Here is a 23,088-nt window from a genome sequence, read left to right as displayed (position 1 = left end):
GATTCCACATTAGCAAAGAAAATTCCTTGTAATCAAGCTAATCAATGTTGGAGTCTAGAATCCATAGGTGCCAACGATTTCCTAGCATAGGGGTGAACGATTATTTTATTTGGTTAAGCAGCAGTCTTCAGATTCCATTAAGATAACACGATCCTTGACAACTAGCGCCACCACGACCAAACCACAACTTGTTACTGGCTTACTGCCATCATCAACACCAAATAAAATATGTGTGGGCTTAGTGAAAATCAAACTGTATTTTTACTCTATAGTATAGTATACAACTCTATGGATATTTCTCTTCCTTCTACGTTTCAATCTTCGCCTTGCTCTCCAACAAAGGATACAGAAGGATGGGAATAGCTATGTATACCTATGACTTAATTCTCAAAACAAAAACATACAAATAATGTCATTTCTACCTTCCGTTTTTTCCTTGGTAAAGACTACCTTTCTTTTCCAATAATATTTATCATCAGACTTAATGCTGTTGCTGTATGTTAACCAAACTATAGTAAGCACCCTTTTTGCTTAAGAGATTAGCATGGCTTCCTTGTTCAACGATGTTCCCATCTTGTAAGACTGATATTCGATCTGCGTTTTGTATAGTAGACAATCTATGTGCCACCATGACTGTAGTTCTATCCTTCATTATCCTATCAAGAGCTTGTTGGACAATGCGCTCGGATTCCACATCAAGTGCACTAGTGGCCTCATCTAATAACAAGATTTTTGGGTTCTTGAGTACAGCTCTAGCAATAGCAACCCTTTGCTTCTGTCCACCGGACAATTGTACCCCTCTCTCACCAACTTTTGTTGAGTAACCTTCAGGAAGGCTACTAATGAAGATGTGCGCATTAGCGACTTTAGCAGCCTCAATCACTTCTGATTCAGATGCATTATCTTTACCATACACGATGTTCTCATAGATTGAGGTAGCAAATAGTGCTGGTTCTTGTTGTACAAGGCCAATGTACTTTCTGAGTGACTTCAACTTGAGTTTCTTGATATCCTTTCCTGTGAAAGATAAGATATTTTGGCAAGTATTTAAAGTGACTAACCAATCTATCAGATACCAACAGATACCATTAACCCATTAGGGCAATAGGTATAGTATAGAAAAAAGTACTACAAACAATCATCATAATCAAATAAGAAGGTAGAACTCAGTACTTACCATCAATCATCACCCTTCCAGCATTTGGATCATAAAACCGTAGTACGAGTGAAATCACCGAGCTTTTACCCGATCCGCTTGACCCAACCAATGCCATGCTCTTTCCAGCTGATATGTAAAGATTAAAATCGTTGAAGATAACAACATCAGGCCTAGAAGGGTAGCTGAAATGAACTTTTTTCATCTCCACAGTGCCATCTACTTTAGTCAATTCCTCTCCTACCTCCCCAGCCACCTCCGTTTTTCTGTCCAACAATTCGAACACTGAAGCAGCCATTTGGTGTCCTTTGATGAGATCCGGAGCCAGTGCCAATGTTTCTCCCATTGATAATGCAGTTACTATCAGCACCATGAAGGATTTCATGATTGATCTAAAGCTGGCTTGCTCCCTTCCCATTAATACAGATCCATACCTGTTTACAAACATATGCTATAATTACATTTTTGGCCGGAATATGCTCCACTAAATAGATCTTAGATTGGAACTGCATACCAAATTCTTTTTTCATGCAATATGTATTTTGTTTTAGTCCAGAGTGCCAAATTTTGAGTCATATCTTAAAGAAGAATTGAATCTCTGGTATGATAATACATACCATAAAGCAAGACCATAGGATGAGAAGATGAAAAACTGGGAAACACCGTAGAAGATGCCAGCAATCTGACCACGGCTGAAGGAGCGCTTTGAAGGCTCAGCTAGCTCCCGGGCATACAAATCAATCACCTTGTCTTCAGAGCAAAATGCAGCAACAGTGCGGATGTTACTTACAGCCTCACCAGCAAGCATGTTAGCTTTCAGATAGGTCTTGCTCAAGTTTCCTCCATAGCCTTTCATAAAAAGTTTCTGTCACAACATGTATAAGAGGAGAAAACTATAAGTTTATTCAGCCTTTGTCTTTGGAAAATTGGAATTGATATAGGTTTATGTCTACTCCGCGCCAAAACCGAACAAGAGGATGGTCAGATGGAAGAACCCTCAGTTTTTAGTTGAATTGAAGGTAATAATTTATATGCATATGGTCCATCTACAAAGGGATAGTCACTACTCGACTTAGACTATCCTGTTTAATCATCTCCCAGGCAGTTTAATAAGTCCTGGACCGGCTTTTTAAGGTCACACGGGAAAATAAAGATGTATGTACTAATGTACATTGTGATCTTCATCAGATTATGAGTTCGCCAATCCAACTTTGGTTTGGTGATAACTCATAAAAAGGTAAATAGGTAACAAATAATGATGAAAAAGTGGACTTCAACCGGAGAAAATTACCTCACTAATGTGTCCACAGATGATCAAAGGATAAATGGCTAAAATTACAAGTGTAATTCTCCAGTTCAAAATGAAACCGATAACGAATGAGATTATAGTGAGAGAGATATTTTGCAATAGTATTGTAGAACGATCAACAACTACAGTTCTTAGCAGAGTTGCATCAGCTTCTAACCGCGACGACAGTATAGAGCTGCTGTTATTTGTGTCATCAAACCATCCAATTTCATTCCTCAAGATAGCTGCAAAGAATAAAGAGGCACATGCATATTCATATCAAGAAAGCGAAAGAAAAGTTCTTCGCAATGTATATAAGTTCGCAGTAAGGATAATTAGAAGCTCTATCAACCTGCTTAAATATTCAACCAAAAAAAGACATAAGGAACTTTGTAATATGAGAAACTTAAATAGAAACATCTGTGTATGTCACAACGTCTATTTTACACAATAAAGGGGGGAAAACTAAAAATCAAAACATGGTGAACAGTGACTGCTTGAAAGATGAATTTTCAGAGGTTTTTAAGTGTTACTTTCCTATCAATCAAAAGATTATAAACATCAAATCCGGGCGGCCATATGTGAATGATGTACATGCATTTGTCTCATGAATATCATGTTTTACCTGCAAACATCATCTCGCGAGTCCGAAGAGTGAGTCTTTCTCCCATAATCCCAAAGCTAAAGTGCTCTATGGTATGAAATATGATTGTAAGGATAGCACCCCCACAGAAGAGTAGAGCTATCTTTTTAATTTCTCTCTCTGTTGTTTCCCAATCCATGTAGTAGGAAACTAGCGCTTCTGAAACTCCAAGTGAAAATAGTGGCATTTGAGCACCAAATACAATGGCTCCAATAGTACCAAAAAGTCCATATAACCAATCAGGAGATGCCATTGCATACAATCTTCTCATTGATATGCGCTTTGGCTTCCCTTTATTAGTTTCGTCGATGTTATATGGACTGACAGAATCCTTATCTGTGCGAAAACTTTGGCCAAAGCTAGTGGTTGTGGAGGACAGTTCCCTTGAATATTTTAGACTGCAAAAATAATTGGTTAAGTTAACAGTTTGACAGCTTTTCAGTGTGCAAGCGGTTTAATGAATAGAGGAACTAGAGATTTCTTTGTCATACTAATTGAGTTCAGGTTTTGTCAATGCCCATACAAATTCCAAGCCGAGTTCTGGTAAGGCTAAAAATCTGACCAGAGCTTACAGAAATGTTTTTATTGATTTTATCTACCAGTGAGCTTGGAATAGTTCAAAATAAAAGTGTTTATTGATTTCCACCAGTTTGAATAGTTCAAAATTTTGTATGAACTATATGATCCATGATCAACCAATGACTCACTTGCAGAGACAACAATGCTAATGTCTTTACCTCGATGGCCTTCCAATGTTGGAAGGTAATGATGGAGTGAGAGTCAGAAGGATCCTCTGCCTGGACCTGAACTAGAGATGCATAAAACCATTGGGATTTGCCATAAGTTCATCATGGTTCCCAGTCTCAACAACTTTTCCACCTTGAACCACTGCAATCATGTCAGCATTTTCGTACGGTTGATAAGCGATGGGCCACCACAACTGTGGTCCTTCCTACCATCACGCGATCAAGTGCTTGTTGCACACTTTTTCTCAGACTCAGCATCAAGTGCACTTGTTGCTTCATCTAATAGTAAGATGGAAGGGTTCTTAAGTATTGCTCTCGATATGGCTATCCGTTGCTTTTGTCCACCTGATAATTGTATCCCTCTCTCACCCACCTTCAAAACACATATAAACACATACATCAATAGATTGAATGAGCTACTTTATTTTGGTGAAAATAAAATAACCGCATTAGTATAGCACGAAATACATAGTGGAAAGAGTACAGCGAAAGCACAAACCATTACCTGAGTTTGAATCTGTCCGGAAGATTACTGATAAAAGAAATCGCCTCTGATAACTTCGCTGCACGAGTAAGCTCTTCAACAGTGGCATCATCCTTACCATAGAGAATGTTCTCACGTATACTTGTAGCAAAAAGTGCAGGTTCTTGATTAACCAAACCAATTTGTCCTCTAAGCCACTTTAAGTCAAGCTCACTAATCTCGTTCCCATCTAGTAATATACTTCCAGATAAAGGCTCGTAAAAACGTTCCATTAGCGATATGACCGTGCTCTTGCCTGACCCACTTCCTCCTACTAAGGCAACAATTTTTCCAGAAGGTATGTTGAGACAAAGATTGTCAAATATCATTACATCAGAGCGAGATGGATAGCTGAAACGTATATTCTTGAATTCTATGTGCCCTTCTACATTCGCTAAGGTTCGCCCAGTTTTGGTACTGGATTTGCTAATTGTGTTCCTTTCTATCATGCTGAATATTGGATATGCTGCTGCTTTAGCTCTGATGAATGTTGAAATGTTTGGCGCTCCTAACCCAAGTGACCTGATAACAAAATCATTGTATGTCTAATTATGGAGCTGATCAATCTATAGGAATGTCAGGAACCAGTATTAGGTTCTATGACTTCTATCTACCAGTAGAAGTAGTCAGCTATGGCACTACATTTTGTCCAAGGGTAAATTATTGATTATCAGATGTAAATTTTGTAACTACTTTAAACATAATTTTATAGTACATGTAGTTGTGCTTAGTGATAGGGGTAAGACTTACAGGCCAGATATAACAACATTAAGCATGGTAGTGAATGACTCTCCACCATTGGCTATACGTTTGTGGACAACAATGCTAGTAAACCATATGAGTAACGCCCATGAACAGAACAACACAAAATGCATGGAACCAAGTCCTAGACCCTTTGCTAATCCTCCTTTCTTCCCATACTTGTATGTCTTCATTAGTGCAGTCTTGTATGATTCTACAGCTTTTTCTTCACCCGCAAATGCCTGGACTGTTCTCACATTACCAATCACCTGAAAAAATGATAGGCAAATGACGTAACAGTCACTAACCAAATTAATTAAAGTGTTTACTTTTTTTTATTTACCGAAGAGCAAAAAGTAATTTCAAAAGTAAATTACTATTCTTAAGAGAAAGTAAAAGCAATAAAAAGTTACCTCCTCTGCAATTTCACCAGCTTTAACATAAGATTTACGGACTCGTGCAATAAGACCAGTAGCTATGTATGCATACATACCACCTGCTATAGCAATCAAGGGTACTATAGATAATGTCACTAGACTGATTTGCCATACTTGGAAAAATCCAATTGCAAAGCCTGCAATGAATCGGCTTAGATAGTGCACAAAATTCCCAACCTGCAATTCCACAGAAAAATTACTATAATGGAACCAACTTGGAGGTACTCATTTATTATTATCAGTGCACCTAAATAGATTTGGCCTGGGCTATTCCGTGGATATCCTCATAGGGATGAGGGTCCGCAGACCGTTGGATGTGTGATCTAAGGGTATGAAAATTAAAAGCAAAAAGAATGAGAGAGAAAATGAGATGATTTTGTATTTCTAAACTGATCCAACAGTCGCAGATCTCGTCCCTATGAGGATATCCTTGGGTAGACGAACTCAATAGAAATGCTAAAAAGTTTGCTGTCACGCTTCCCAAAATAACGTGGAGAGGAGTAGGTAGATGTGGTGTCATGGTCATTTTCCGATATTTTGATAAGCCAAAATATTTCCGACATTTCGCAAGTGAAAACCTGAATTTTAGTATTTCTCAACATTTTGGAATGGTATCAGGTATGCATGTGTCGGAATAAAAGATACCATGCTGGATTTCTGATATTATCGAAATTTCGGAATTTTAAACAACAATGATTCCGTATGCAGAATATGAGTCGTGATTGATTAGTTTTGCCATTGAATTGTGCTTTATTTCAGCTTTCAAGTTTCACCAAACATCTGGTATTGGATTGTTATTTCCAGTAGAGACGTCTGTCTGACGCATGTAATTTTTGCACGATTGTTTGTCTTTAGATTATATATATGTATGCAAAGTTGCAAACTACCTAGGGAATTTAGATCATTCTTCTAAACTTAATTGGGCATGGACTACAGTAGTACACTGACCTTACATTGAAAAAGAATTGGATAGAAAAACAGATGGAATGGTAGATGTGGAACCATGCTTGCTTTTCCAATAGAGGTAATTGACATGCACAGATTTTCACCGAACAAACCCACAAGGGCCGAAGGCAAGCTGGCCGATATTACACGTTTTGCACCTGGTTCAGCCGTCGAGGACCAAATTTACAACTAGGTCGCCAAAAAAGTTTTATTGCAATCGATTTTAATTATTTTCACTAAAACGTTTTATGGTGAATATTGGTTTATGCATTTGCAGTCAGTTGTTGAATTTATTATAAAGGGTGGCAGAATATATCCCATACCTTTTCTGAAATGGCATCTTGGACAACAATAATATCACTAGTAATTGCAGCAATGACATCTCCTGTGGAGGATTCAGTATCGAAGAGACTTATATCTTGGTTCAACATTGATCTCAAGTATGCCAACCTCATTTTGCCTGCTTGACGTTCTCCGGTGTACATCCAACAAGCCACCTCTGTATGCATCCACATTAATTCAACACGTCGTACACTATTTAGCGTCAAGAGCATAACGTAATTTGTTTTCACATAGAAGATAAAGTGTCAATATGTTTACCAGTCCACGACGAAAATAGTATGGCAACACTCAGGTAAACAAAATCCAAGGAATACTGCAAAAAGAAAAACTCAGAGGAAAAAAAACAATATATACGATGAACAAACAGTATTCGCACGGAAAATTAACTGTATCTCATAACACTAAGTGCTAATTAATGATGATACCTTGGCCACCTGATGGGAAACTGATGCAGGGAAAAGATAAGCAACACCAATGACATTTATTAGTTTTCCAAAGAAAATAAAGAATATTGGCACTGAAGCACCATGAATGCATGCACCAATTGATCCTATAGCCATTAGTATGCAATCCAACGAGTCTGCAAAGCTGAAAAGCTTTAGAAAAGGCACGCTTTGGCTTTTCTTCTGCATTTCTTTTTCCTTGTCATTTTGTTTGCTGGGAAAAGCTCCATTAGAGCTCATTTCTAGAGGAGACAGTACAGTAGTTGAAAAAAGATAAGAGGGATATGGAGAAGAGAACGCTATACATATAAGAGTGGAAATTGAAAGTATGGGAGAATTGAAGTTTTATGAGTTGGATAGATAGATAAGTCATTAATACAGCTTAACTACATTTTGGACTCCTTGTACTGATTTTATGTTAGGTCTTCTTCAATTCACAAATCACGAAATTTATTTAGTTGAGAACTTGTATAAAACTGAACAAGTGAACATGCATGATAGGAGATTAGGAGAATACGGGTAGTTGCATTAATGGCTGATAAAGTGATAAGTATGATGGTCACATTCAATAAGCATGCATGCATGGAGAATTCAATAAGGATGTATGAGATTTTGATAGCTTTGTCATGTATGGCCAATGGCCAATTCATTCTCTTTCGACGTTCGATAACGTGTGATTATTAGAACACCTTTTTTTTTTTGGGTAATTTTGACTTAACCCCCCACAGATGGGTAGCGGTTTGACTAAACCCCCCATTTTTAAAATCATTTGAGTTTGCCCCCCACTCCGTCAATTTTGTGTGTAACAGACGTTGGTATTTTTATTTATTGACCATTTTACCCTTATGAAATAGATGTTGCATTGCCCCCCACATTAACACGTTAAACCTAGCTTTGCGAAAACCCCCCAAACGTTGCCATTATTTAATTCTTGCACTCTCTCTCTCTCTCTCTCTCGTATTTTACCTATTGACCATTTTGCCCTTTCTGACAAATTAAGGGGTTTTTTTTTTTTCGTTAAAACAAATTAAGAGGTTTACTATTAGTTAGTGTAAACCCCCCAAACGTCAATATGCTATTTGCATAAAACCCCCAATTTTTTAGTTAACCGTAAACGACGAAGAATAATGTAAAGAAGAAGTCTTCTCCACCATCAAACATGGCGGATTCCTAGAAAAAAATGGCGGATGTAAGAATCCACAACCGACATCAAGTGATAAATAAATTTAAGACACACCGAAACAGTCTCTTTTGCGGACACACAATTCAGCTTCTAGTATGCACCCCTGTTGAACAAAATAAACAAATAAAATGAGAAATGAAATACTAGTTATGTACAAACTAGGGAATATGTATCAGAATCTTGTGATGAAGTGTGAGATCGATTCTTTGCAACCATAAAACATTTCTTTGAGATTTTTGTTTAAACCTGTTAGTTTCGATGCTCTGTCTCCAAGCTCCATTTCACGAACATAAAGGCGGTCACCGGTATTTAGACTCTTTACATTCTATCCACTTAAAAATTGCTCTTTACTCTTTTTTCCGGTTTTCTTGTGCTAACCGACTCTTTACTTTCCTTTTTATATTTGAATGCTTTGAAATATAAAAAGGACATAATGGTATGATCATCTTGGACCAGAGAGTTCCATTGCATGAACATCCAATGAATGGTCATCATCATCATCCATCATCATGACAAACATGTTGGTATCATCACAATCATCATGTTTAGTGGGATTAGTCGTGACTTTTCGTTGTAGTAGCACTTTCGCGGTGAGGCTGCAGTTCTTGATATCGAGAGGTTTTACGTTGGCCTTTGTTGAGAGGCCTCCCACTTGTCAACAAGGCCATCTCCTTCAAGCATTGAACCACTTTAGACATCTTTGGCTGTGGAGGGGAGGTCTTGAGTGCGAAGGGGCAACTTGAACAATCTCTGCGACCTCTATCCGGTCATAATTGGTCCCAAGGTCCTTGTCCACCAACACCTCTACCTTCTTCTCTTGCTGTATTTTTTTCACCTGCCACGCAATGGAAGGTTTCTCAAACAGTGTCGTCGAAAATGCATATTAAGATCAACAATTTTCTAAAAATTAAATACCAAAAAAGTAAGGAGAACACTACTTCTTAAGTTTTTTTCTTTAAGAGTTTAAAGGTCAAACAAATACCAGTAGTACTTAACTGTTAAACCCCTATTTATTGTGGCCTTCAAACATTAGGACGAGTAGGCACTTAGAATTACTTAAGAGATCGACAGTACAGGAAAACTTGATTTCAATATCATCAGACTTAAGCTGATAAAGACCTATGGGCTATGGCTATTGCATAACTGTTGAAAGGTGCATAACTGCTGATATATCATACTCCCACAAGCACTCCTCTTCTATCTTCTCAAGTTAAAATTGATTAAACTCGTACTTCATATCAACTGCTACATATTTGTGGTCTCAAATGTACGAGACTTATTATTGGTTAGAATTACGTAGGAAATCATCAGTCAGTGCCAACTTCTTCCAATGTCATCAGACTCATACTAATGGCTATCACAGATGTCCAAAGAATGCAAAACTATTGATAAATCATACTCGTGCAACCATCCCACTGTAATCAAACTATTGTGAGATTTCTTCTTCTTGTTTACTGTTAACTAAAAAATTGGGGGGTTTATGCAAATATCATATTGACGTTTGGGGGGTTTACACTAACTAATAGTAAACCTCTTAATTTGTTTTAACTAAAGGAAGGAAAAAAAAAAAAAACTTAATTTGTCAGAAAGGGCAAAATGGTCAATAGGTAAAATACTGAGAGAGTGCAAGAATTAAATAATGGCAACGTTTGGGGTTTTTCGCGAAAAGCTAGGTTTAACGTGTTAATGTGGGGGCAATGCAACATCTATTTCATAAGGGTAAAATGGTCAATAGCTAAAATACTAACGTCTGTTACACACAAAATTAACAGAGTGGGGGGCAAACTCAAATGATTTTAAAAATAGGGGGTTTAGTCAAACCGCTACCCATCTGTGGGGGGTTAAGTCAAAATTACTTTTTTTTTTTTTTTTTTATATTGTTATTCTCAAGGATCGAAAAGAAAAAAGTGAAACTAAAAAATATATATGGTACAAAAACATAAATCATGGCATATATATATCAAACTCGGAATGGAAGGCTGCGGAGGGAAGGATTAAGCCGTCAAGGTGGACATATATCAATGGACCTTTGCTTTTGTAAAACAAAAAATTACATAGATTTGTATTCTAATACAAAATCGATCGGCTAGCATTTGTGAATCTTGCGATATGATAGTAAATAAATTTAGTTGCAAATATGTGCATATTACATGGTCCCAAAAATCTTGTGGTTTACTGGCCGGTTTTGCTATACTAATCAAGAGTTGTGACGAGGACATTGATCCATACAGACATACAGTATATAGATGAGGGTTTACCAATGAACTTGATTAAGGATTTGTTTGAAACCGAAAGTTGCAAGTCTCTTTACTTCTTTTGCTTTCAACCATCTGATCTATACACAAATTGCACAGAATTCATCTCATCTGACCGTTTCATGTTTACTACATTACTCTGTCTCTGACTCTCTGTGTGTGTATGAACTAGGATTATCGAAAGAAGAAAGACTGTGTTGCTGCCTTGCTGGAACTTAAGTTATTTGATCAATCCATGTTTGATATGTAGAAAAAAAAAAGTTCACTCCGTGTTTACCTCAACTATGTAAAAACCGTTATGTCCCAGTTTGAACGGCTTAAATGTCCATCACATCAAGTCCCATGCTTGAGTATGGGCCTATTGTAATTGTACTAAGACTCTAAGACTAAGAGAATTAAATGATAGATTCTTGATGCAGATGAGAGTGTTAGTTTGTGTTCAAGCATGTGGTTAGAAACTTGGAATGTTAGATGATGGCTATGTGGGTCCAAAAACTGATCGGGTCATTTAGTGCCGTTGGGCCACATGCTAGAACATATCCCGTTTGGGTCTCTTCCTGTCGCTTGTTTCTACGGAATCTTTAATTGAACTAGCCATTTGGCCCTGTCTATAGCCGGACTTGCTACATAAATAGCTAATGACTCAAAAGCCTAAAGTCCACTTGAATAAATAATATATGTATATGTACAACGACACTAATGAGAACAAACCCATCTAACAATCAGAAGGAAACAACCCTTTCCATACTGTGACAATAAAATGTGTCATCTTTAATCTTCCTTAGCATCTACCTCTATGATATCATAGTAAGAATCATCCATAGTGTCCTCAGATTCACTTTCACTCAATACATAATTTCCCGCTCGACAGTTGGCCGTTATTAGTTTTGGCTTTAAACGGGTTTGACCATAGCTAGTAATTCGCCGAATTATTCACGAATTATTCGCGAATTATAAGGTTTGGCGAATAAAACGAATAATTCGGCGAATTTTTGAATGATACGGTTTAATTCGCGAATTGGTTGGGTCGGGATTATAATTGCGAATTATTCGCGAATTATTCACGAATTATAAGGTTTGCTTAATAAAATGACATTTGTATTATTTTTTCATGAATAAAATTGTAAAAATAAAAATAAAAAGCGTTATATACTTATATATCAAAATTTTAAATGTAAAATATATAGCGAATTTTAAAGAAATATATTCAGTATTATACCCGTTTAAAACACATATATATCGTATTTTTACCGTTAGCGTTTTATTGGACCGAATATTTAAAAGTATTATTGTTGAAAATTTCGAATCTTAGGCGAATAATTGACGTATCGAACTTTTGCCGTCCACGAATTTACTAGCTATGGGTTTGACCTATATTCCTTATAGTTGCTGCAGGCTTAGCTATTTTAGCAGTTGTAGCAGGTTTCTTATCTCCTATTCTCCTTCTGGGTCCCAGCTACAAATTCTTTGTCTTCATCTGCTTTCTCTACCATTGTCTCTTTTGGGATGGTCTCTTCAGTTTCCATGGCTGTGGAAAGAATAACACAAAGCCAGATATAAGTTTAATATATAGCTCACAATTAGCAGTAGAACATTGAGAAAGCTAACAATGTCAAGATGACAATACCTGCCGACTAATCTGGAAAAGTATCAAGACGACAACATTCCCTAAGTTAACAACACACCAAGTCCAATGTTAAACACGTTAATATTTATAACAATCGTAGAATAAGTTGTTACTTAGCTGAGTATTAAACCTGTTTCAGTTGTAGAGCTAATTAACATAATTTGCTCCATTTTCAGTAATAGAAATGGCTGGTCTTCATTGAAATGTACTTTGTTGGATTCCGTGTTGAGTTTAGATAGCCCATGGTGGGGATTGTTTATTTAATATTGAAAAAACATGTTTATTATAACAAACTTAGAAAGGGATAACAATAAAACTATTGACAAAGATGTATAGACATTTAAAATGGACAGTGGGTTTCCTTTTTCTGTTCAGAAGAAGAAGAAAAGTTGCATTCTTTATAGTTTTGATTTGAATAGATTTCAAAACCCCACAAAAATAAAAAAATCAATAAAATACACTAAAATTAAAATAGGTGCTAAAACAAAAATACTAAAAGAAACTTATGAATCAATGGATTGCAAAATGTGTAAATATAGTTCGTTGATGAGATTGCTTCCTTCTTCGTGTCAATGAGAACTTTGGGTGTTTTATTTTTTTGGTTAATAGTAGTGGAAGTTTTTTTGGGTTTGTAGTATTCCTAGTTGAAGTCGGGGTTTTTTTTTAAGAATCAAATTTTGTGTTTGTACTGCCAATTTTCCTCCTAGGACTAAAAAACCCATTTTCTTAAACTGGATATAGAATCTATTATTTATTGAAGATGTCCAGAATGGAAAAAAGCATGCACTACTTCTTCTCAGGTCATCTCCACATGGAATTTATGGTCCTGCTCTGAGAAATTCTCGTTCTCAATGCTTGATTTCCAAGTATAACTTTAACATAAACTTCTAGATACCTTCCCTTATCAGTGGGTACCAAATCCTGAGCTTCAATCACATTAGCCCGAACATACCAGAGTTTAGGGGACAGATAAACCTTCGATCTGATATTCGACACACCATCACTACTAATAGCCGCAGCATCAGAATGCCATGTTTCAAGAAATGCCTTGTTCGCTTGAGTACCCATCCAAACTTATTTTCAGCTGAAGGTTTTTCGTTTTTTGAGGATTCGTAGTTTGAGACGATGGGGGGTTTTTTTTTTAATCATTTTTTGTGTTTTAATGTTCCGTAGGTATATCTTCCTAGTTGAAGTCGGGGTTTTTTTTTTGAAGAATCAAATTTGTGTTTGTACTGCCAATTTTCCTCCTAGGACTAAAAACCCCATTTTCTTAAACTGGAGATAGAATTTATTATTTATTGAAGATGTCCATAATGGAAAAAAGCATGCACTACTTCTTCTCAGGTCATCTCCACATGGAATTTATGGTCCTGCTCTGAGAAATTCTCGTTCTCAATGCCTGATTTCCAAATATAGCTTTAACATAAACTTCTAGATACCTTCCCTTATCAGTGGGTACCAAATCCACGAGCTTCAATCACATTAGCCCGAACATACCAGAGTTTAGGGGACAGATAAATCTTCGATCTGATATTCGACACACCATCACTACTAACGGCTGCAGCATCAGAATGTCATGTTTCAGGAAATGCCTCGTTCGCTTGAGTACCCATCCAAACTTATTTTCAGCTGAAGGTTTTTCGGTTTTTGAGGATTCGTAATTTGAGGCGATGGGTTTTTTTTTTTAATCATTTTTTGTGTTTTAATGTTCTGTAGGTATATCACGAATCATAATTTTGATTGGGGTGTAATTGTTTTCTCATAATTTTATGGATCTCGAAAACATATAATCACGTAAGACAACATTACCCTATATATAACATTAATCAATATACAAAGTCAATTCTAAAATAATCGATAAGATAGAATGTGTGTTAGACTATAGCCAGAAATCACATCATTATCCCCACATTATAACTACTTCATAAAACAAACCCTATAGGAATAGTGTTGGCAAATTTAAGGGATATATTCTAAAAAAATAAAACTGTGCATGGTGTCGCTCGAAATTCACCAACTACTCAAAAGAAAAACTATTGACCCTTGGTCGATGCATATTCATATTGCTTAAGAATTTGATTTGAAGAAGCTATTTGTTTAACCAGGGCGAAACCATAAGGAGTTTTGTGATGTTACTTTTTTTACTTTCCTATATGCTAATGCTAAGTTATTCGTTATTTTAAGGAATTATTAAGAAAATTTAATTTTCTTGAGTCAATAATTGCTCTTCTTCTATTGGATGGATAGCTGGGAGACCAAAAATTGTGACAGGAAAATCGGACTCGTCATTGACAGCCATCATAGGTATTTGAAATTGAAACGTAACCATACCTTAATCTAGCTATCTCGATCAGTGAAAATTCCAAAGTGGGAAAACTGTCTCGACCTTTCGTCGTGGGCTGCTTAATAGCAAGAACTCTGCAATTCAGGCTGTCTCTAATGCTGCTGTGGGCCATGGCCATCTTGGACAAAACTAAAAATACTGCTCTCAGATATCATATATACTGCCTACTTGTTTGTTTGTTTGTAAACGCAACTGCATGGCTTGTGGCTCCGTGTTTGTTACATGTTGCTATTGCCCCCCACCTATCTATCTTGGAAAGAGTTACTGTATAGGGTGTAGTACTTAATAAATTTGAATATTTGATCAAGGAAAACAGTTCACACTAAGTTGGTATTGCCTGAGATCATCCATGGTGTCCATTTCATTATGAAATCCTGGCGACAGGATAGAGCCCCATTAAAGGGTAGAAGTAGTCCTTTCGTATGTAAATACATCACAAAAATCAACCTAATCAACCTGATTTTACTTAAAGTGTATTTCTGTAATGTATTTTTTCTTACAAAAAATCTGGTACGTTAAGTTCATATCAGCCTCAAAATCTAGCTGGCTAGAATGATCAATTTCATTCTCAGTTAATCAAGTGACAATCAAAAGTCAATCTGATAAGGACATCAGTCATTATAAACCTATCTTGAAACCATGTTGAGCACTCCGCTTCACAATCAGGTACCGCCTCTAACACCACTGGCCTAAAACCCTCAAATTGCAAAAAAATGGTTCCTCACATGTCACATCCAATCAGGATGATGCCCTAACGAATGAAGCTATCCGGTGACATAGACTTTGTGTCCACATAAAAGTTAATAATTGTCACAAAACAATCGGGAACAAAGGGATCCAGAAATGACGAAATAACTGAAATGGGTTTATTTTTATTTTTATTCAAAGGGTTATACAATGTGTATATACATCAACTGATGATACAACTAAATCCTGATTGATTCTCATAAAACAAAATAAACGAAGTTAAAATAAAAAACCCTTGAAGGCACCAACACCTTGAGACAGAGGACAGGTTCTGCTTTTATTCAGTTTGGGCTTTGGAAAATGCAGGGTCCACAATATCATATATTTGCATGTTAGAATCAGCATACACAGGAGCCGGCAAGAAAGGAAATGGAGCGACGGATGCGTACGCAACTGGCGGACGTGCATGGATGAATACTGAAGACTCCTTCCTTTGCTTATCATCTTTGTTGTGCTCAGTCTCCTGCCTTATAGTTTTTGAGGACAGAAGTCTATTCAGGTTAGTCACGGTCTGGGCTTGCTCACTGTCAGTACCAATAGCCCAGACATAAATACAGGAAGATACAAAAGGCTTCCATGGAACATGGAACATTCTCCTGGCACCTTTTGCTGTGCGATCTCGATAAAATGAGAATGCCATAGCAGTCATAGAAAGAGCAAGGAATCCTGACTCGAGAAAAAACCATCCGGAGGTGACGCCCCTGGAGAAAATTTAATCATGTAATTAACCAAAATGACTTATCAATGGCAAAAAACTTATTCGACTAACTTACCGATCAGAAGACGAACTATTAAATTAATCTATCTAGTAAGTGCTTTACTTAAATGATATCCTTATTCGACTAACTTATCAGTAGCAGACGATTAATCTATCTAGTAATTATTTTTAGGCATATGATATCTATAACTTCATGCTAATAATGTATTATAAAGGGAGGGAGCTAAAGAAAGTAGCCGAGGTATCTACAACTTATTCACATTTGACAAAGTAAACAATTATAACAATTATTTCACATTTAACAATTAGAGAAGTGCCATGATTGAGGAGTGGGGACTCCATCTTCAATCATTAAAGACATCTAAAAGGCTCGGGATTCAAATTATGACCCCTACTAACTTTTTCTGTTCTCCATTAGTTGTTTTATACCAAGTGTATTTCAGTTTACTATAGCATGATTGTAAAACATCCAGAGGACATATATACATCCAAAAAGAAACAGAGAAAAGGGGCAAACTATCTGAATTCGTGCTATTAAAATGGCTTTTGCAGTTGCCTTCATGCAGTACTTGAATGTAAAAAGTAAAGAGGCTTTTTAGATGGTCAAGAGTTTATACTGGGATGAGAACTCAGAGTCATAGGCCACGTACCCCAATGGGAGCAGATATAGGGAGTTCCTCAAAGCCACAAAAGCAGTTCTCCGACCAGAAGCATCTGTAAGAGAGAACATTCTAAACCTGAATAACATTATAAATACCAGTACATGATAACCCGCCAACATTTCCTAACTAAAAAAAGAATCAAATCCCAAATCTGTCTACTGCATGCAGTTAGTTTAATTTGAAAAGAATCCATACCCTCCAACAGCGTAGTCACTGCGACATAAGTATGCGAGGACCAAAAATACAAAGCAGCAACCCACCTAAAATCAAAAGCAAAAAATGATGTCTTACACGTAATATGAAACGAGATAACAAATGCCTTAGAGCAATCTGTGACATATACCATCCTTACTTTCAATTTTCTTTTACAGATAATTTTCTTGTTAGAGTGCAACACAAAATCTTGTAAAACACCCTCTCTAAGGGAGCAGCAGCTTTGATGAACCTAAGGTTAAGGTCTCAAAACTGTATTTGGGATAGCCTTGTCGTGTAATCCAAAGTCTAAATTCTTTTGTTAGTGGGAAGGTTGTAACCTCGGAACTAAGCAACTTGCTCACTGAGAATTACATCTTTTATGAAGTAAAGAAATGCATGTTTTACCACTAAAAGGAACTACACGATATATATAAAACAAAAAAAGGTTGAAAAAGAAATAATTATAACCACAAGACAATCATAGCAAATCCCAGTGGGATTTCAGATATCAGGCAGGTGGAAAATATCCTAAATATAGGCGACATCGCCGAGCTCTGGTAGCCCAATACCGATATTTCATATTTCCAAAACATGACATTGTTTTCACATACTACAACAGCTGCACATGAACTAATCCTCTTGTCTATGTACTTGCGTAAATATACTCTAGTCGTTTATTTTTAGTAAAGGGACTGAAGTAAGACATAAATGACAAATATTTACAAATCATTGAAAAACCAAAACAATATATACATTAATGTTTGCTTTCTAACCACACTCTCAATCACCTATTGCTTTTTAGTAGTTGATCTTAACATCAATACTCACCCTGCATGCACAAAACATGAGTTGTATATATTCATAATTGTTTCATAACCATCAGACTTTTCAATAATTGGAATGGAAGCAAATACATCGAAACCACTAATTATTTTCTTTATTCGTGGATTTATTGAAAAACTCACCTGAATTGAAAAAACATCTTCAATTGGCATCAAGAAAGGCTTGTCAAGCTGACGTACAGGATCAGGTATGTATGAGTCAATAGCATCCATCAATTTTGATATAGCCTGTTTACCAATTTCATCATTTTCCCCCTTCAGTGCTGACAGAGCTGAACCCCTAAAATGAGAGCAAAAAAATAATATTACTCAATTTCCATCATACCCCTGACTTCTTTATATATATATTCACCTTGAGAAGTCCCAAACCACATATACTAAACGGTGAAATCAAAAGTTTGCTGTTGAGGATCATAATTGGAAAAGGGTGCTGAAGCTGGAGTTTATTGAAGTTGAGACGGCAACTATCTAACTATTAAGTCAAATCTAGACCGAGTAATTTGTTACACAAAACCATCGTGGGATTAATATCAAGACGGATGCACAACATTTTCTCGTGGAGAGGTTCTATCTAGGGCAGAACGTATAGGAAATATGGAAAGCAACCACATTTAAAAAAATACATGGTAACAGGGATGAGGAAAAAATAGTAGAGCATTCATCTTAACCCAATAGTTCTACTAATCCAAAAACCAGCAAATCTCCTCATTTGCAAATTCTCTATCGATCACAGATAGGGGTGTTTTGATTTGTTGAATTTTGGAAGAGTAAGAGAAGGGTATTTAGTATTGTGACAAAAAAAAAACGAGTTGTAGCCGCTGTACTGGTGGCAAAGTGTGGTGGTAATGGCGGTGAATAAGAAGTGGTAGGTTTTGTTTTGTTTTGTTTTGTTTTTCTGTCTGGTGGAGTTTTTTTTTTTATTATTTTTGTTTGGGTTACGAACAATTGAAATCTTAAAAAAACAACAACGTAGATTTACTTTTTTTAAGAAAAATCTGATGTGTCAGTCTTAGAAAAAAAAGAGGGACTAACGTGGGTCACCGGGAGCATTACTCAGTATTAATGGTCTTTGATGGCATCTGCTACTCTGGTAGTGAGCAACAGACTAACAGTTACTTGAAATGGCGCCTGCTGCTCAGCTAGTGAATAAAACCAAGTATAATAATTTGTATTCTGGTTGCACTACAATTTACCCCTTTATATTGTCATTAAGATGTTACGAAATGAATAAGAACATATTGAAAAAAAGAGGACTGCTGCTCTTCTCTGCTAATCAGCTAGCATATAATTGGTGGCTTCCAACTTAGAATGTCTTATTTTTTTCACGTATGACCTTAGGTTTGTTACCTTCGTTATTACTAAAAAAAACTTTTTTGACCCAAAAAATAAAATAAAATCAGGTCTTGTGTTTATATCCATACAATCCGGCTTTTAAAGGACATGTGTTTTGAACAACTTATATAGTGTCGTGAACAGCTTATATAGTGTCTTGAACAACTTTTTTAATTTACGCTTATTAACTTTTTAATTTATGTTTATATATGATATAAACTGTACAAGACATTATATAAGTTTCGCAAGACACTATATAACATATCCGTAAACGGACGTCCGTTTAAGAGCCGGGCTGTATCTCCATAATCAAATAACCAATCAATGTTACAATGTACATTACCTTGATAATTATTCGATAGACCTTGATCTTAAAAGAAATTATTGGTGCGCCTCGTTCACACCAAGGGCGAATCTATGATGATAATGTCAATGTGTTTCCAATTCGGCCACAAAATGCAACTCAGCGCATTTTGTTAGCAACTAGTGGAATAATGTCAGCAACTTTTTGGAGTTGCTGACAATGGCCGGATTAAGAACAAAATGACATTATCATGGCTGAATCAAAAATTTACCCAAAAAAAAAATAGCAGTGAAAATGAGTGTTAGTACCCCTCCTATTGTTGAATCCTGCATCTGCCCCTAGTTAACACATTTGCAGAGAGAAATTAAATCCACCTAAAACATTTGAATAATGTGCTGACTATTATGACACTCTTGGGTTAAGCGTGTTTGGGGAGTAGTAGACTTCCTGGGTAATCCTTATATTGCACACATCTATCTAATAAAACACAATGGTGTGGGGCCCGCAGGGCCTCCATCCAGTGGTTACCATTGTCTTTTCTAAGTTGTGACATGACAAAATAAGCCAATCCCAAAGAGTATGCTTCCTTACGCCCTAACACTCGGATCTACTAGATCTTATTTTCTCATCTTCAAACAAAACATCGATACCCTATTCTTCCTGCCGCCGTCAATAGTTGTTGTTTATAAGTTATTTTCCGGTTAGATTTATTGATGCGCCAACTGCGGTCAGGAGCACCAACCACCAATAGCATTTCAAAGCACCAGGTTTCCCGAGCTAGCCACTGTTCAACACTTTCACTCTTCTCTCTGCTTCAACAAAATTTTTACGAGAAGGGAGAGTCTGCGTCTTTGCGGTCTACGTGTCCAGCAAGAGTCGAGAGTAAGTGGCCTTGGAGTACTGACACTACCTGTTTAAGCGAATCTAAAGGTTTGTCATATTCATACCCATTCAATGATTTTTGAAGTTTTGGTAAGTGTTTCCGGAAAAGATAGGAGTTTGGTTGTATTATGAATTGTTCAAGTTGGTTGGTTCTTGTTGAAGGTGATTTAAAAAGCTGTAAGTGGCCTTCTTGGAACCAAACGGTTGAAATTTCTGTTGCTTAAGTGGTGGTCATCTGTTGCTTTTGTTATCAAGTGTGTTGAAGTTCAAAAGCAATGTTCAGACACATTAGATATCAACGTTCAGACATTGATAAAACAATGTTTTAATGTTCAGACACATTAATAATAAGACACATTAATATTCAGGAAGATAGGTGTAGTATTTTGGCGGTATTTATAACAGCAATCCAAGAATGTAATTAAAAAACTTAATCCAAGAATGTTCAGACACATTAATAGGCCGTTTTAATAATAACACTAATAGGCCGTTTTCTAGAACACTAATAGGTGTAGTATTTTGACGGTATATATAACAGCAATTGTTCAATAAAAGTCTTTATCTTCCTGAATTTTACTCTGCAATTTGATTTTTCTGGTTTGGATCTTTCTGAATATTAAAATTCAGTTTCATATCCTATATCTTGTTGTTCTAAGTAGTCCACTTAGATTTATTGTAAGCGGGTTACAAGGATGAATGGTTAATTTAACCTCGATATCCAAGGTTTAGTGGAAAATATGTGGATCAATGGTATAAATGAGTCGTTTGGCACCCAGCAGCTGTCCGAGATTGTTGAGTGGAAAAGATTTAGATCAACGATCGTTCGGCACACAGACGCTAACTGAGATTGTTGAGTGGAGCAGATTTAGATCATAATTTAGGGATGTTAAGCTGGCCGATCAATCCAAAGTTGCGACTCTCACTCCAACCCAGAAGGACAGTTTGAGACTCGAGAGACAGTAGAAAGAAGGATAAAAAGGCCCTGACAGTTTGAGACTCGAGAGCAGTGTGTTGAAGTGTGTTAAAGCCATTAGATAGATATTTGGAAGGGACTTGATAAAACAATGTTCAGACACATTAGTTCAAACTATACGTTCAAACTGTTTTTGGAAGGGACTTGATAAAACAATGTTCAGACACATTAGTTCAAAAGCAATGTTGAAGTGTGTTGAAGCCATTAGATAGATATTTGCTTTTTATTAGATATTTCAGATACCACATCATAATGTTCAGACATTATGATGCTTCTGTTATCTGTTCAGACATTAGATATAGCTTATGTTGCTTTTGGACGTACATATTACACTCTGTTTGAGTAGTATATTCACAGGCACATCCACTTTATAATGTTGAGGAAACTATTCTCAGTTATGGCTTCTTGGTCCTTTGTGCTCTCTTTTGTAAACCGTATCAAACATAACGGACCCTAACCGAAAAAGGTTGTTACCAGAGAACATCACCATGTAATTTACAACTTACAAAACTGTGGTGACCTTAACTGAAAACAATCGTTTTACTCGGGCAAAACCATATATAATTTACAACTGACATTTGCCATCAAGGCTTCGTTGCCATACCAGTTCCTTTCAGAAGGTGAAGTTCCTTCTCCTTAATTACTTTTGTTTTAAAGTCTTCATTTGGGAACAGGGGTCTTCTTATATGGCCGTTGGAACTCAAGGTGTAGAACGAAGGGACACCTATAAGCAAAGAATACCTTTAATATATACAACAGGAACCAAACTTCCAGACTTTATCAATGTTTTTTCGTTGGTATTCGAAGTCAATGTCTACCAAACTCCAAAAAAATAAAATGTTTTTTTTTTCCTTTCTTTTACTTTTATATATGTGCTCCACCCTCCACTACCCCACTACTTTTATATATGTGGTCCTTTCCGCTTTTAGGCTCTGTGTGGTCATTATCCTTTGCAATCCTTAGTGAGATGTAGGCATCTATTCTGGCATCTTTCGCTAATCAATTTACTGATTTAGTGTGTTTTTAAGTTGCCTTTAGGTCTTGATTAAGCTGATGCCATCTAATCTGTACGATCATATCTCCACATTCCAAATTTCCAAGTACAATGGACACATCTATTTTATTGATATTAAAAAGTTTATTAGCAATAGATTAATCATACAGTGTTATTATCTTTATTCATTCTTGTAAATTCAAATCTGAAGTTTTTTTTAGAAGCATTGAATAGACTACTTCTTCCAGTTTAGAATCATGTTTTGAATGCATTTAAGTGTCTGCTCAGAGGGGTTGTAAGTCGCAAGTTTATGTAAAAGCCTCTTCAAAATTTTAGCAGTGCCCATCTTTGGGCTTTAGGAGTGTGAATAAGCTAAAAGTTTGTTCATGGAAGTTAGTGGGAGGTTATTGAGCCAATGGTTGGCATTAACATATATGTGGTACTTTTATATATGTGGTCTAATTTACTTCCGCTTGCTATCGTCTGATTTTTATTTCTCATTTGTTTTTGTTTTTTTTTAAAATTTCGGCGTGGTTTACTACCGTCTAATTTTTTTTAATCCCTTTTGTTTATTTACTGCCACCTAATTTTTATCTGTGTTTACATGCGAAACCCTACTACTGCCTTTACATGCGAAATAATCACTGCTCGTGGTTTACTACCGTCAGCTACCCTCTACTTTTTTAAATCCCCTTTGTTTTATTTATTGCCACCTAATTTTTATCTGTGTTTACACCGAAGTACTACTACCTTTACATGCAAAATA

The 23,088-nt window shown here is 36.3% G+C and overlaps 1 protein-coding gene, 1 long non-coding RNA gene and 1 pseudogene across 6 annotated transcripts; all 3 read right to left on the bottom strand.

The window, feature by feature from the left end:
• Positions 1-238: 238 nt before the first annotated feature.
• Positions 239-7,628, bottom strand: LOC147473264 (ABC transporter B family member 2-like; annotated as a pseudogene). The gene is made up of 12 exons (XR_015210506.1): positions 7,247-7,628; positions 7,080-7,134; positions 6,803-6,978; positions 5,511-5,711; positions 5,107-5,366; positions 4,329-4,878; positions 3,825-4,206; positions 3,070-3,485; positions 2,448-2,689; positions 1,774-2,021; positions 1,178-1,590; positions 239-1,017 (listed from the first exon to the last, which is right to left on the bottom strand). The product of XR_015210506.1 is annotated as an ABC transporter B family member 2-like (transcript).
• Positions 7,629-12,070: 4,442 nt separating this feature from the next.
• LOC147473263 (uncharacterized) lies at positions 12,071-12,591 on the bottom strand. Its single transcript, XR_015210504.1, has 3 exons — positions 12,460-12,591; positions 12,330-12,370; positions 12,071-12,230 (listed from the first exon to the last, which is right to left on the bottom strand). It is a non-coding gene; the product is annotated as an uncharacterized LOC147473263 (long non-coding RNA).
• Positions 12,592-15,525: 2,934 nt separating this feature from the next.
• LOC147473262 (protoheme IX farnesyltransferase, mitochondrial-like) lies at positions 15,526-18,745 on the bottom strand. Of its 4 annotated transcripts, none has more exons than XM_086587668.1 (5): positions 18,190-18,724; positions 17,961-18,117; positions 16,996-17,060; positions 16,789-16,852; positions 15,526-16,121 (listed from the first exon to the last, which is right to left on the bottom strand). In XM_086587668.1, the coding sequence occupies exons 2-5, from the start codon at positions 17,975-17,977 to the stop codon at positions 15,698-15,700; spliced, it is 570 nt and encodes a 189-aa protein (XP_086443794.1). In that variant the 5' UTR covers positions 17,978-18,117; positions 18,190-18,724; the 3' UTR covers positions 15,526-15,697. The 4 variants fall into 4 exon arrangements, with proteins under 4 accessions (XP_086443794.1, XP_086443792.1, XP_086443795.1 ...); XM_086587666.1 differs by having other exon boundaries at positions 16,756-16,852; positions 18,190-18,690; XM_086587669.1 differs by having other exon boundaries at positions 17,961-18,745.
• Between the last annotated feature and the right edge of the window lie 4,343 nt (positions 18,746-23,088).

The sequence above is a fragment of the Coptis chinensis genome, unplaced genomic scaffold (genome assembly GCF_015680905.1).
Source record: "Coptis chinensis isolate HL-2020 unplaced genomic scaffold, ASM1568090v1 utg3028_pilon_pilon, whole genome shotgun sequence".
NCBI classification, from domain to species: Eukaryota; Viridiplantae; Streptophyta; class Magnoliopsida; order Ranunculales; family Ranunculaceae; genus Coptis; species Coptis chinensis.
The sequence above is the reverse complement of the archived record's forward strand: the minus strand, read 5'-3'. Positions and strand labels throughout refer to the sequence as shown.